General features: G+C 41.9%; 2 protein-coding genes across 2 annotated transcripts; one reads left to right on the plus strand and one right to left on the minus strand.

The window, feature by feature from the left end:
* Positions 1–112: 112 nt before the first annotated feature.
* Positions 113–8,770, minus strand: LOC122879530 (succinate dehydrogenase [ubiquinone] cytochrome b small subunit B, mitochondrial-like). Its single transcript, XM_044203736.1, has 4 exons — positions 8,615–8,770; positions 7,437–7,547; positions 4,394–4,544; positions 113–1,857 (listed from the first exon to the last, which is right to left on the minus strand). The coding sequence occupies exons 1-4, from the start codon at positions 8,661–8,663 to the stop codon at positions 1,692–1,694; spliced, it is 477 nt and encodes a 158-aa protein (XP_044059671.1). The 5' UTR covers positions 8,664–8,770; the 3' UTR covers positions 113–1,691.
* A 1,391-nt stretch (positions 8,771–10,161) lies between these two features.
* Positions 10,162–15,006, plus strand: timm8b (translocase of inner mitochondrial membrane 8 homolog B (yeast)). The gene is made up of 2 exons (XM_044203737.1): positions 10,162–10,395; positions 13,701–15,006. Exons 1-2 carry the CDS (start codon positions 10,294–10,296, stop codon positions 13,866–13,868), a joined length of 270 nt encoding a protein of 89 aa, XP_044059672.1. The 5' UTR covers positions 10,162–10,293; the 3' UTR covers positions 13,869–15,006.
* The last annotated feature ends 248 nt before the right edge of the window (positions 15,007–15,254 follow it).

The raw sequence follows: 15,254 nt of genomic DNA on the forward strand, positions 1-15,254 counted from the left end.
CATTTTTCTTGCCACATCTCATTCTGTGCGTATAATCTGAAAAAAAATGTATTGAACAGATATTTTAAATGGATAATTGGTGTAAGAAGCAAACAGACCAACACCAAACTCGTAAGCTCTCATAAAGTTTTACTGCATGAGCATAGTGACAACAGAGTGAATGCAGAAACCACTCCAGCAGTACAAAAATATTTGCTGGTATGAATAGCTGCATGCATGGACTGTGTGTATACCAATTATATGCTATGAGTAGTTACAAGATTACACTTCAACAGTTTTGATTAGCCAGCCATATTGAATCTTATCATCATACAGGCTCACATTGATTAAGGAACAGTGCCTGAAATTAAGTTTTTGCCTCGTTTGCCAAGAAGTTATAAACTTAAAAACAAACTGCCAAGCATTTTTAAATGTTCAAAAATCATGTACATTTAATATTCTCAAAATGTGTAATTTTTTATATATGCAATTTCCTCACTCACACAGTGGAAGGAGTTTGTAATTCATACATGAAGTACAACACGACTCAATATGTTACAGAGGAATTCTTATTGTCACCGTTACCGTCTCGAGTGATATTGGCAGAGGACGGCATTTTGCAGCTGTTAATTTCAGACCCTGCTGTGGATTATACACCGTTAGCTGACGAGTTTACACGCTGCTAGACTTCATTAGCCGTTGTGCTGATGCTCAGGTAGGTTGAGTATTAATGTATGGCTTGAATTTAAGATGCACTTCTGATCTAGCCTGCCTTACCTTTAATGAACCTTCAGTAGAGCAGCAGAGCAGATCCCCTCCTGGATTAAACAGCCAATGCAAGCAAATGCAGTCTGCCCTTGGACTCCCCCCCCCAGCCCCTGCTGCTCTTTGCACAAACCACAGTACTGCACACTTGACTGAAGGTTTCACAATACAACCTCTGACTTTAAGTTGATAACAGCATTTGCTCCTGGCAGTCAAAATAGAAGCGTACTCTCAAACCGAGTGACATGATGAAGCTGTAGCAACAAACGACACAAAGTGGCCCTTCACTTGTTAACAGAGGTTAGTGTGGTCGGTGATGTCAGCTCTCATACAAACTGCCTGCTGCCCCGTTATTCCTGATGGGTTTAAGAGCAAAACGTAGTATGTACACATTGTGATCGAAATTAAATACATTTAAGAAATCCGCTACAAAAAGGACCCGGACATGAAAAAAAAAAAAAAAAAAAAAAAGATTTAGATGTCAAACAGCACTTCCTCAAGACTTAATAGAAATAATAGCTTATTTGTTGAAAACATGTATGTCCCCACTAGATATAACATGTCAGGATACTGGATATCTGTTATTAGTTGATTTGGCAGGGACAGTTTAAATAACTGGACATGTTGTTGTTGCTTGGGATCAAAATCTACAGGGGAACATAGCTTAAATTTAGCCCACATAAACAGAATCTCTCCCACATATTCAAAGAGGAAATGGATGCAAGTTGCAAAATCATTACTGTAACTAAACTGAGCAAGAACTTAACACAGAGACCAAGCCTGAATTGACATTCGACATTAAGTACAATTACACAATTGTGAATCACTGTAATATTGTCAAAATGATATTTATAAGAATTTACATCGAACATCTTGAATTTTTACAATCAGCCAGGACGAGGTCGCTCCTGTCCCCGTGTCCCAAGCTTCCCAGTCCACAGTTATATTCATTTGCTCCAGAGCAGGGCAATGGCTTTGCAGATTCCCACATCGTTGTAGTTGAAGTAGCAAAGACCAGCGAAGGTGACCGTGGACAGGAGGAAGAGACCCGCATTGGCAATCTTGATCTTTGTGTCCCCATGAACGTAGTCTGTTAACACCTGCCCGATTCCCCTACAAGACAGAAACATACGCAAACACAGACAAGGTGAGCCGTCAGTGAAGAAACACGTTTTGTTTTCAAAATTAGAGCGAAGGCCTCAGTATGCTTCATATGAACTAGGCCGCACTATGTGTTGTCCAACCAAGTGTTTATAGGTGTTTGAATGGCTACGACCTTTCGCACCTGGCCAATCAGCCTGAGGTGGGCGTGATTGTCTGTTTCACAAGTTACAAAGACAGAGCTGCTAAGGGGGAAAGGCCACTTTTCCGGAAGTGTTTTCTCCCCGTGTTTAACAATATCCTCAATGTTACTTAAAATGAAAACACAGGACGCCCCCAGATAACGTTATGATCATATAGGACATATAAGTCTCAGCCGCCATTGCTATGGAGAAGAAACCAGAGGTGCAAAGCAGAGAGCAATAGCGAATTTAAAATGCTTCGTTGTTGCAGAACAAGCGCTGTGCCATTGTTGCTGAACTCATCCAAGATTGACCCAGAAGCAGCCAAATAACTGCTCCCACTTTGCAACTCTATTGTCAGACGCAGCCCCACCCAATTCTGCCTTAGGAAAGGGGTTTCCAGACACTGTTCAGACACTTGGTTTGAAGCATACTGAGGCCTTAAATGCAATCTACACTTTATTACAATCCGGGTTTTATTCTCGTTGCTTTGGCCATCGGTTCCATCATCCATGACGACATTATACTCGCTGAAGTAATTGTTGAGATGTCAGAACACAATGACATCACTAAAAATTTCACAGACAGGGCAAGAAACACGGGCATTTGGCTTATAAACGAGCTGACAGTTTTGCTAGATTTGCTACCACTTTCTTTGGAGGCAAACATGGAGCACACCTGTATGTCACTAAAACTATGAAAGCCATCAGTGTTCACATCTAAGTATGGTAGGTCAATGTTGAATGTTAAGCTATGATGTATGTTTATAACAAACCCAGTTGTGGTATTTTGTTATTATATTTATTATTATTATCCCTCATTTTTCTAACCTGGGGGTTTGTTTACACTGTATGATTGTCTGATCGCCTTTGTTTCTTGCCCCTTTGGACCTGCTTTTATCACTGTTGTCATACCCAATACAACCAATGGCCAGAGCTATGAAAAAACCCGACATAAGTTGTAATAAAGCAGAGTTTTCCTTTAACAAATTAGTAAACCACCTTAATTCAAAAAGCTTAATGTCTTACTGAAGCTATGTTCATCAGGTTGGCATTCAGTTCCAACATTCCTCAGTGATAAAATCCTATTAGGCACAGGCTATGCTTATCCCCAGTACCAGCTGCAGAGAGGAAGCTTTCCAACCTTCTCATGCTTCATCCGATGGCGATGATGCCTCCAAATGACATCGGAGCATTTGTGTAACTGGTTTTGGTCGAAGAGGACATGGCTAGACCCTTTGAGATACGAACCTGCCCCGAAAGCCAAGCTTAGGAAGACTTATCACTACTCATGACTGGGATTTGTGGCCTACATGCTGCCATGCTGTTTAGTCTGCACTCTAACTGATGGAAGAACACATCACTGTGACGCTAAGCTAAAGCCACCTTCTCAAGTCTGCAAACAGACCTGGAACTAACCAGGGCTTAATTAATAGCTGCCGACAGCTACGGCGAGATGGCTGAATTCCCCCCCACCGAGCCGCCACGGCACAAAGTTTGCCTTTTGTCTCGTAAGGGTCAGCGAACAAGCTAAACCTTTGTACTGGGTAGAGATGTTTGGGAAATTAGTTTGTGGAGGGTTCAAAGAACTTTCATTCATACTGCCCAAATGCTCTCGATCTGTTAAATCACAATCTGCTGGTGTATGACCAGGTGAGGATGAGCTGAGGATGACTGTATTTGACCTGGATGCTGACAAGTCATACTAATGCCCCATTCACACTGGACTACAACTCCCTGTGGACTTTGTGATGAAGGAATTTACCCGCCATGTTTGCGATAAGTGAAGTCTGTGTGTCACTCAAATTCACTGGTCATTTTGGAGGCTGTAGTTTGTGGTACTGTTGAATTTAATTTATACTGAGAGGTGTTTCTAATATTCAGTCTACCCTCATTGATATAAGCAGGGGGGACAAGGCAAAATTAGAAACACCTCTCAGCCGCTCAAAATGAGCACACAGTTGAACCAACACCTCTCTAAAACATTGTCAACTAAAACTGAACATTATAACCTTCATGAAGGTTGGATTTACCTCATAAACTGGTAACTGACTGTATATAGAGCAACATACAAGAACTACCATTGGAGAGGAATTAGTCTGACAAACAGATCTTTGCTGTGTAAATGCCAAGTACACAGGAAGTGAAACTATGTCTTTTACAAGTGGTGGGTTAGAAAGGGAAGGTATGACGGTGATTCAATATGTATCAAAAAAGAAGACACGGAAAGCATTATTAGAGAGAAATGATCTGTTTCTGAACTGGAATATGGATATGAATATGAAAGCTTTGTATGCACGTATAAACAAAACTTTCATCTTCAGGAGTAATGCAACCAGGGTTCAGGCTAGTGTTTGCCCGTCTCACCAGTGTCCATGCAGGGTCAGGGCAGCAGCCAAGGAGTAGTCAATGACAGGACTGGGATTAAAGTAGGCTATGGGTCCCATGGCCAGCAGCAGGATGCTCAGCACTCGTTCTGCTGTCCAGTGCAGAGAGGCGGCTTTGGAGCCAGAGCCCGCTGTGGAGCCGGAGAAACAGCACATTATCAGCAGACTTAATTATCTGCATGGTAAAAGCAAAAACAGTTGTATCCCCAAACAAAAAGATGGATGTTTAATCTGATTCCCTTTACCTGGCTAGAGAACACTCAAGAGTTGTAATCCATACACACATTTAGAGTTTTAAAGGAATAGGTCGACATTTTGGGAAATACACTTTCTTGCCAATTTAGATGAGATGATCGATACTTCTTTGTGTAAATATGAAGCTACTGGCATGGAAGGAGTACGAGGCGATGGGCCCCTGAGCACAGCCCCCTGGACTCCTCCTACATAGGAGCATGTATGTTTTTAGTCATTTTGTGTCTATTTCAGCAATATTTTGCAGGTGACCAGATGTCGTTTGTCGTCGTTTCACATCTCTCTGTGGTCATTTGACTTTCCAACAAGAAATATCACCTGACACGTCATACAGAGACTCTGGCTGAGGGGCCCAAGGGGTCAGGGGCCTGGTATGTCTGTTCAGTAATCCAGCCATGCCACCGGCAGCCGGTTAGCTTAGTTTAGCACAAAGACTGGAAACAGCTAGCCTGACTCTGTCCAAGGTAATAAAATTCGCCTACCAGCACCTTTAAAGCTCACTTACTAACAGGTTACAGCTTGTTTATTTAAGCCGAACAAAAGCAGAAGTGTAAAACAACACAATGTGGTTTTATGGGAGTAATGTGCTGGACTATTTCTTGACCAGGCTGTTGACTGTAGCCTCGTATTTAATGGACAGATACGCGAGTGGTAATAATCATATCATCTAACGCTCGACAAGGAAGCATATAAACGCATTTCCCAAAATGTCGAACTATTCCTTTAATATATGATTACTAGGAGTTAAGGAGCAGCAAGACATTACTTTTAACATTCAGTTGTTTTTTTTACCTGGAAAACGATACTGCACTTGCAGTATGAGGTCAGTATCTAGCCAGTTCGACCATCATCAAAACCATTCATAACCTTGATAACCCTGATGATGTCATCAAGGTGGGTCTCAGTGGGTGAAACCTGCTCGCATTTAGCAGACCTTTTGAACCTGGTGTCAAAATACCAGTCTAGCATTTGGGGCACTAAATCTGGACTACAAAACACCATACACAATCAAGGCGATTTCCACCAACATGGAACCGGCTCAGTTCCAGTTCGCGCACCTAATTTTAGACCGTTTGGAGCATTTCGACCAAAAATAAATTGGTTAGGAACCCGAAAAGTTGGTTTCCAGCTGGAACCAAAAAATAGCAGGTTTTCCTTAACCTGAAGTGCGAACTGAAGTGGGCGTATCATATTCTACAGATCATTGTGCAACGCTCTCCATTCATGGCGCATCCTTGATTACAACGGTTCTGCTCAAAACTGGTGGAAACGCGGGCTGGTTTGCTAGATAGCACCATGGTTCCAAGAATCTTGAACGTAACCGGTTCAAGAACCAGAGCTAATTTGGTGGAAAAGGGCCATGAGAGGTACATACACACATCACCCTGATGATGTCATCAGGGTTATCTGGGCTTGGGATTTTAAATTTTAAATTTTAAATCCCAAGGCTCAGTGCTAAAGATTTAAAATCTTTAGCACTGAGCCTGCATAAACTTGTGGCGTGAAGCTTGAAAGATGTGTGCATTTATCAGGCAGGGAGGGTGTAACAACATAAGCTGAATTATGGGAATTGTAGTATCTAGTGTTTTTGGGGCTTGACTAATTGACTAAAAGTCAGGATCTCTCTGCTGTACTGATTTTGACCGTTCCTTTTTTAGTCGGTCTCTCACAAGTCTCCCAATTTATAGAAGTGCAACACTAAATTCCTGAATAAAATATACCAAACTGCAGAATGCGTCAGTGTTAAGACCTTTGCCTAAATAAAACATAGTCTTAAAAGGTCCAGTGTGTAGGATTTAGTGACATCTAGCAGTGAAATTACAGTTTGCAACCATTTGAATACCGCTCGCCTCACCCTCCCCTTCCACGCGTGTAGGAGAAACTACGGTGGCTGCGAAACTTGCAAAAAACGCAAAAGGCCCTATCTAGACCCAGTGTTTGGTTTGTCTGTTCTGGGCTACTGTAGGAACATGGCGGTGTAACATGGCGACCTCTGTGGAAGGGGACCCGCTCCCTCTGTAGATAAAAATGGCTTTTTCTAAAGTAGTGAAAACACAACGATTCTTATTTTCCAGGTGACTTCTGCCAATAGCTCCTCCTAAATGTTACACACTGGACCTTTAAGTGAGGAAGTTTCCTGATTTAGATGAGTAGTGTCAACATACTGGCACCAGTCTAGCCAGGGCGCTAAATCGGGACCACAAAACACCAGTCATTCACAACCAAGGCGATCAGCCACCTGCTTTCATGTCAAACCGGAAAAAAAGCTGCCTGCAAACTGTGAGGTACGTACACAAATCACTCTATAGAAAAACATCCAAACTGATAGCAAATAGCAAAAACTAATCAGGAAAATGTACCAAATGAAACTGACACCCTTACCAGTCCATTGGTACTATTAATATTGGCACATTCTCTGCAACCAGAGTATAGTACACTAGACCATTTTAACAGATCACTATCACAGGCATTACACTATGCATTGTGCTATGCTACTCGGACTGAACATTACTTAGTTTAATGAGATCCTATTTACACTATTTTGCAGTCATAATGTAGTTCACTTCAAAGGTGGAAAAAGTGTAGCTTATAATGTTTACTTAAACTACTTAATGTTTATTTAAACTGTGTCAGAGGTGTTGATTCAACTCTGTGGTCATTTCTGAGCCTGTGGTATGTCATGCTGTTGGTTTGCTAAATATATTAGAGGTTTCCTGTTGTTCTGTATGTACTGTATGTACTACTGCGTACTTTCAATTGTCAACACTGACCGTACAGAGCCTGCGATGCATGAATCCTTGCTGTCAGCAGGTAGGGCTGGTCCTGGTATTTGTGTGGTACAACCAGCGGCCTGGCCAGCAAAGCGCTTTGGTAAAAGAGAGCTGAAGACAAGAGACAAAAAGTTTCCAAATGGTCACAAATTATGAAATTCAACCACAGCTTACCTAGAATAAACTGTAAACCACAAAATAAACTATGAAGTATGTAGGACGGTGTAGTCCCTCATTCGTCCAGGAGTGTTCTATCGTAGAAAAGGTTTCAGTCGTAGTCAGATAACAGTTAACTCAGAGTAGCTTAAATTTCCAGTTCCCGTCCAATTTTTTCACAATTGAGAATGACTTCCGGATGGGAGCCGAAACGTCTTGATTCTGAAAACAGTGTCCAGATGACTACGACTGAAACCTTTTCTACGATATGAAGTATGTAATTTTAGCATGTCTCAACTCAACAAAAAACTAATGTTGTTAACATAATATTTTACTATAAAAGATAAAAAAATGTCAATACTGCGATAAACATTGGGTAAAAAAGAAAAGAAAAAACGTGGTTCAACGAAACTGCTTTCCACACAGCCAATTTTACAGCTGGAAACAATTGACCCAAACAGTCAAAGGCGGGCGGTGGCGAGCAATCTTAACCTAACATGAATTTTTACTGAAAGAGCTACTATGTGTTATATATGCCGAATTAAAAAATGAGTCTTGTCATCTCAAAAAATGTCTGTTGTAAAGTTTTACCTGGTATGTGATTTTGTCAATGTGTAAGTTACCGTATAATTCCAAAACTTCTGAATAGTGTTTGGCATACAGTTCTGCGTCTATCGTGCGAGCAATAACGTCATGTTCTGATAGTCTGACGTCATCGTGGTAGCAAATTTCAATTCCCCCTCAGTTTGCATCATTAAGGCGACTGAGAAGGTCGAGTTTACTAGCCACTAACTAAGTTTAGCCAGTGATGGGACCCACTAATAATTACACTAAAGACTCCCTTAACTAAAGTCGTGAACTTGAAAATAGTAGTCAAACGTTATGCCAGACACGACTTGTTCGTACACAGCTAATATTCGACCTCCCTCCTATCAAAACGTCCTGCTATCAAACTACTACACTAAAGTAAACACATATATTCAAAAAAGACAGAAACATTGAGAAGACACAGAAGTACCCACGTTTAACTCCTCTGCGACACACAGAACTCAGCCTGACGACAGCCGCCATGATGATCAACCAACCAAGGTCACCACAGTTACCCGGATGTAGTTGTTGCGTCGTCAGCTCAGCAGCACAAAGATGTTGGACGTTGGAGAAGATCAGCAACAAATTAAACTCGCAATATTACAGTTTGCTACATGCAAAAACTGTGATAGAAACGGAATAACTGCTAAACACTACACTGATGTTAAAGGTAAATCCCGGACAACGCAACAGCTGTGATGATTAGGCTGGCACGTGGACACATTTTGAATTCAGCGCTGGGGGCCCCTCATTCAGGTCCAACTTGAATAGAATATCTCAAAAGAAGTCAATTACTATTGTGGTGTTGGACCTACTCCAAAAAGTCTCACATGGTGTCAGAGGTAACTCTGTCCTGGGCAGAATTTCCATTTTAAAGCCAGTCTGATGTGCAAAACTACAAAACTGAGACTACACTTCCCGTGAAGCCCCAAGCACAAAACAAGGAAAAAGAAGAGGAATAAATATGTTGCACAAAGTCCACAAGGTGTGTGTGTGTGTGTGTGTGTGTGTGTGTGTCATTTGGGGTTGTATTAGGTTTTATTAATGAGGTGCTTTATATTTTTGCCATATTTGTTTTTTAATCAAATTTCTCATGTGGATCACTGATCCTTTTGGTCATCATTATGGAGGGTTTCTGATCAGATTAAGGAGCCATAAGAGAGTCCCTGCATTATAGTTCAGTACGGAGCATCGAAACGCTTCTGAGTCAACTCCTTTCATTCAATAAACTTTAATGAAGCAGATATAACAAGTATACATCACGTAAGCAACAACATGAAAAGATGATCAATGAAAAGAAAATAATAATAATCAAATAAAAACCTTGTAAAGCTCAAAGGTTGTATGTGTTTTAGCAGCTTTTTGTTGGTACAGTCAGCCATAGATGAAATGCATCGTTTAACATAGATAACCGGCTCAGAAAGCCATGTTGGTTAAAAAGTTGACTAATCAATGAAATATTATTACTGAACCAAAACGATGTGTGAATGGGTGTTTATACAGAATATATCTTTTATTAAAACTTGTGAATCTTTTGACTCAACTCTGTCTTTTGTCTTTTGAGTCCGCTCCTTTTCTTTTTTGAATGAACAAAAGGATCATATACAAACATCCAGGTGAGCCTCCAGAGACCTCCACACCTCCAGGTTCATTCTTCCTTCGAACAGTTTGGCGAATATGTACATTGTTACACTTTATGTCTGTTCGTTCAGTTCCATCCAGCTTCAATGAAGGCTGTTATATTATTCTCACCATAACTAATGTGGATTTTCACAAGTTGAATTAATCCATTTTGAAATTCTCTGAAAGAAATTGGACTCAAACCGTTCATAGGATAGCATATTTCCAAACGCATCAGAAAGATTTGAGTCCGCTCCTGTTAAACATGGAATATCTTTGTAAGCGTCACTTCTTACGTCACACGTAGCGTGCCGATCTGCAAATTTCTCCGTCCGGAGCCGCCGCTGCGTGAGGCGCAGCGTGTGATTTGTAGATCAGTGCTGTTTCACACGCTGACGCCGCAGCGCGCACTCGTCTCGCGGTGAAAGCGAAGGTCACCTCACCACCTTGTCAGCGGGAATACAGCGTTGTTCTGTAACTATTTAATAACGCAATGGACAGTTTTGACAACTTCAGTGCGTCGGAGAAAGCAGAGGCGACGGAGCTTCAGCGTATGATCGCTATAGAGCAACAGAAAGCGCAGTTCCAGGCCCAGGTTTGTATGCTAACCATGCTAATCTGTGTCCAGTCCTTCAGCGTTCATCTTCCCCTCGGAGGCCACATGAAGGGATGGGAGCCTAACAGCGCCGGGTCTTTCAGAAACCAGTCGCTTTGGATTTCAGCGGGGTTTCCCTGCATGTTAACCAGCATGGGAGCGTGTTCGAACATGGTTTGGTTAACCACAATGACCAACCATTCAGGAGACAGGGGCCCTCGAGTTGACCCATATTGGATTCCCACCCCACCTAAAGACACAAGTATCTTAAAATATCAGAATCAGAATCACAAATACTTTATTGATCCCCGTAGGGAAACTCTTTGTTCCAGTAGCTCTTCTTTACGTCAGTGCACACAGGAGAAAACGATATTATACACTATAAACAGGTCAGAAATAAATTAAGTAACATGTTGGTATAAGTATAAGATAAACTAAGTGTCGAGTACCAAGTAGGTTTACTGGTAGATGGTGAAGTACAGTATAAATACAATGTCACTAATTATGTAATAAATAATAGTAAAAGCGGAGGTGCATGTACTGTCGAGAGTAATTGAGGTATATCCGTAACAGTAATAAGAAAAACTAACAAGGGAAAACTAATATTGCACTTGAGTAGTAAACAGAATATTGCACAATTATTATTAAGATGTAATGCTCAATGTCCAGTTTAGTGACCTAGGGTCAAACAGACTAATCCTTAGAGGGAGGAGTTAAATAGTTTGATGGCCACAGGCAGGAATGACTTCCTGTGGCGCTCTGTGGTGCTCTTTGGTGGGATGAGTCTTCCGCTGAAGGTGCTCCTTTGTTTAGCCAGCACGTCATGGAGCGGGTGGGAGACACTGTCCAAGATGGCATGTAGTTTGGCCAGCATCCTCCTCTCTGACACCACCACCAGAGAGTCAGAGATACAAAATAGGTATCTTCAAAAATAAACAGTATGGGTGATTATCAGAAAGCTTACAAAGAAGGTTTTGATGTTGCCTAAACTAATTTTTTTTTAATTTGTTAATGTTACAGGTAGACCCTTCTTTACATCTCCCTAAGTTTCCATGTTCAGCCTTCTGAGTATATGGTGGGCAGTCTATGAATCCTTAATGTTGCCTATGAAAATTAGAATGAAATGACATAATAAGGAAGCCCAGGTCAGCAAACGTGTAGTGCAAAGTCATGTGAAGGCGTGAAGATCTCTTTATTTTGAAGCCACTGGTGAAGGGCTGATGATGCTTTGCTCCTGTCAGCTGGCCTGTTGCTGTGCGTGGCTCCACTGATGTGAGCACGTTGCCCACATCGTCTTCAGCTACGATGGCTTCTTCTATTTGAGTGGTCGCATAGAAGAACTGTCGTGCCATGACCTTCGTTCTGGAAATGGGTTGGAAGTAATGAAGGTTCCTAGTGCCTGGTCGAGTTCTTACCTGACTGAAACGCAGCTTCAGAAATCCATTCTCAGCAAACCATTGGGTTATTGTTAGGTATTCCACTTAAACAGTGGGGACAGTCTTTAGCAAAGAGGTACAATTGATGTGGAGTCTGTATGTGGTCCTGAAATGTTGTAAACTAGCTCTAGAGAATTTCTGAAGCTGTGGACGGGAACGGTATATATCGCGATACGGTAATTATTCTGTAAATTCAATTAAGAAATGGTTTAAAATAACCATACTTCTTCTTCTTTTCCTTTCGGCTGTTCCCTTTCAGGGGTCGCCACAGCGAATCATGTGCCTCCATCTAACCCTGTCCTCTGCATCCTCTTCACTCACACCAATTAGCTTCATGTCCTCTCTCACTACATCCATAAATCTCCTCTTTGGTCTTCCTCTAGACCTCCTGCCTGGCAGCTCCAACTCCAGCATCCTTCTACCAATATATTCACAGTCTCTCCTCTGAACACGTCCAAACCACCTCAATCTGGCCTCTCTGACTTTATCTTTGAAACGTCTAACATGAGCTGTCCCTCTGATGTCCTCATTCCTGATCCTGTCCGTCCTCGTCACTCCCAAAGGGAACCTCGACATCTTAAGCTCTGCTACCTAAAATAACCAGACTGTACTTCACAGTTTCACTCTGCTCCTCCATGTTTTCTTGTCACTCTCTGCATTACCTCTACCAGCTGTCGCTCTCACGTCACATGAGAACTAGGTAAGCAGTCCGGCTGCCCGAGTCACGTTACCTTGCGAGGCAGCTGGATTCGCTACATAGCCTGCCCCGAATATATAGCAGATGGTCAAAGAGATATTGCCAAATCTCTACCGGTGGACACATTTCTATCCTTGCACAGTATGTATCATCATGTCACCCGACCTTCCATCCTTCCATCCATTACCTATAACCGCTTATCCTTAGCGGGTTTCAGGGGGGCTGGAGCCGATCCCAGCTGACACTGGGCGGGAGGCGGGGTCCGCCCCGGACAGGTCGCCAGTCAGTCACAAGGCTGACACGGTGGCCCTGTCTGCACCTGGCATTAACATGCGCCTTGGGTGATCCGATCACAAGTGGACAGCTCTAAGTACAGGTGTGAAGACACCCGAGGACTGCTGAGATCCGATCGCTCAGACCACATTCGGAGGTGGTGGAGGTGTCATGTTAAAGTGCAAAACAACAAGAAGAAGCCAAGGAATAGACCCAGTCTGTGTTGTTTTGATTTTGCCTGCGCGCCAAGGTCTTTGCAAACTACTTCTTCTTCTTTCCCGTAGACTAGGCACGGGAAGTGCATTGCTGCCTCCCGCCGGTTAAAAACGACACTTCACTGAACCGTATGGGATTTATTTATCTTCTCTGGTGTCACACAGAGCTCACGAAGAAATAATTGATTATGAGCATTATTAGTTGAGACTGCAACTCGACCTCGAATATCGTGTATAATGACAGCCAGGTAGAAACGGGACAAGAAAAGAGGCCACAAAATCTGACATCTGCTCTCACACAGCCTTTCACACTGGCTCGTGTACTTTCGGTGTCGGAGCAGTAATTGCTCACAATATAAATATAAATACAGGAATCTGCAGTGAATGTGCAGATGCTTGTCAAACTGTTTATTTAAGGGGAAATATGCAGGGATTCACTTTTGGCATGTTGGAGGACATCACTACACTGCCGCGCTGATTTTTTTAAAACCCTCAAATGTCAATATTGGTATCGGCCTCTAAAATCCAGTATCGGGCTCCAGGTCCGGCCAGTGATCACTATAAGGCAAATGGTAATTTATCCAACCATAATCAGGTCTGTTGTCTGAAAAGTCCATCAGCATGATTTATTAATCCTAGAATGATTTATGTTAGCTCTTAATCAGCTTTTTATATTTATTCCAGGTGCACACTTTCACTGACGTCTGCTGGGACAAGTGTGTGGACAGTCCGGGCTCGAAGCTGGACTACCGGACAGAGACTTGCCTGCAGAGCTGTGTCGAGCGCTTCATCGACACCACCCTGACCATCACCAACCGCTTCACGCAGATGGTGCAGAAGGGCGCACATTAATAATGGACTATAGATGCCAACGGGACTGTGTAATGACATTAATAAAATGTTTTGTGTTCCTAACATGTTGGTGGAAGATAATGTGAAGAGGACATGTTGTTTTTTTTTTTTTATAACTTACGTTTATGCTTTTGACTGGGGGTGCGTGACGAGTTCAACATGAGTTAAAAACAGCGAGACGTACCTGTTTGAACTGAGAAGTCGTGCAATGTGACATCAGTAAAGTGACACCGTACGCTCACGTTCACCATCCTGCCTGTGGTTCTTCATGCACTAAACAAAATGGGGAAAGAATCCAGCTACGGCGGCTGCAGTTCTCTCTGAACAGAGCGCTCACTCGCGGTCATTAAAGGTTATAAAGGTGAAGTGATAAGACTTCAGGAAAAGACAACCACAACAACGTTCACAGCAACACTGGTTAATAAAGATTGTTTTCATATAGATATTTATTCACAAAAACTTAAATGATAAATATGTACTGAAAGCAAACATCAGAGCATTGCTAAATATTAAGACTTACTTCCTCTGTACAAGTATTGAAATAAATGTATCCTAATAAAATACAAAATGTAAAAGATGTACATTAATACAGTAAAACAAAGAATGCTTAATAATAACACCCCCCCACTAGAGGTCAGTATTATGAAAGTCATCTTTTCATCTTAGTCTTATAAGAGAGCGCAGTCTAGAATCTCTTGTTAGTGCAAAGTACTTGGGCATTAGCTTAGGGACCGTATAACATGTATTGGGGGGATGGCAGGGAGAGGCTTTTTAATTTAAAAAAATATTTTGGCCTTGTGAGACTTATTGCAAAGAAATTATGGTTTTGTCAAAGATATATGGCTTATAAACAGTCTTCGTCCCTGTAGGTATGCAGGCTTTATTCTCCTCGTCACAATCAACTAGTAGCTAACAGGATCATTCTGTGCATTTGAAGAAACACGGCATACATGTGGATCTTTGTAGTTCTAGTGATTTGATTCTATCTCTAAAGTGAGTATTATTTTTTCACTCCCCCATCCAAAAGTGTGCTTTATTCTGCATCATAAGGGAAAGCAGAATGTGTGACATAATGTTAGCCTGTAAAGGTGAAATAAAACACCAGTCATATCATTCACAATACTATACACACATATAATATACTGTGTATTTATTGAAATATTAATTTTTAGTTAGTTCCACTTCTGAGAAAACAGGCCTGCGTCACATTAAATGAATTACGTAGGAAATGGTTGCTTGACATTTCTGTCACAATGCTTCGCCTGCTGGTAGTCTGAATCCAGCTCTGCAAAGTTGCTCCCCTCAGCTGCCTCCCAGCCATGGCCATTTCATTAAGTTTAACTTCAGCAATTATGGGCTACTCATATTTATGCAGCCACAACAACA

This window comes from Siniperca chuatsi, linkage group LG7 (assembly GCF_020085105.1).
Source record: "Siniperca chuatsi isolate FFG_IHB_CAS linkage group LG7, ASM2008510v1, whole genome shotgun sequence".
Taxonomy (NCBI): domain Eukaryota; kingdom Metazoa; phylum Chordata; class Actinopteri; order Centrarchiformes; family Sinipercidae; genus Siniperca; species Siniperca chuatsi.

What these genes read in the sequence shown, in the direction of transcription:
- LOC122879530 (XM_044203736.1), bottom strand. Translation starts at nt 8,663, where the DNA reads ATGGCGGCTGTCGTCAGGCTGAGTTCTGTGTGTCGCAGAGGAGTTAAA. An exon ending in GTGTCGCAGAGGAGTTAAAC is followed by an intron (nt 7,548 to 8,614) that starts GTGGGTACTTCT and finishes TCTTGTCTTCAG; the next exon opens with CTCTCTTTTACCAAAGCGCT. An exon ending in TGCATCGCAGGCTCTGTACG is followed by an intron (nt 4,545 to 7,436) that starts GTCAGTGTTGAC and finishes CCGGCTCCACAG; the next exon opens with CGGGCTCTGGCTCCAAAGCC.
- timm8b (XM_044203737.1), top strand. Translation starts at nt 10,294, where the DNA reads ATGGACAGTTTTGACAACTTCAGTGCGTCGGAGAAAGCAGAGGCGACG. An exon ending in AAGCGCAGTTCCAGGCCCAG is followed by an intron (nt 10,396 to 13,700) that starts GTTTGTATGCTA and finishes TATTTATTCCAG; the next exon opens with GTGCACACTTTCACTGACGT.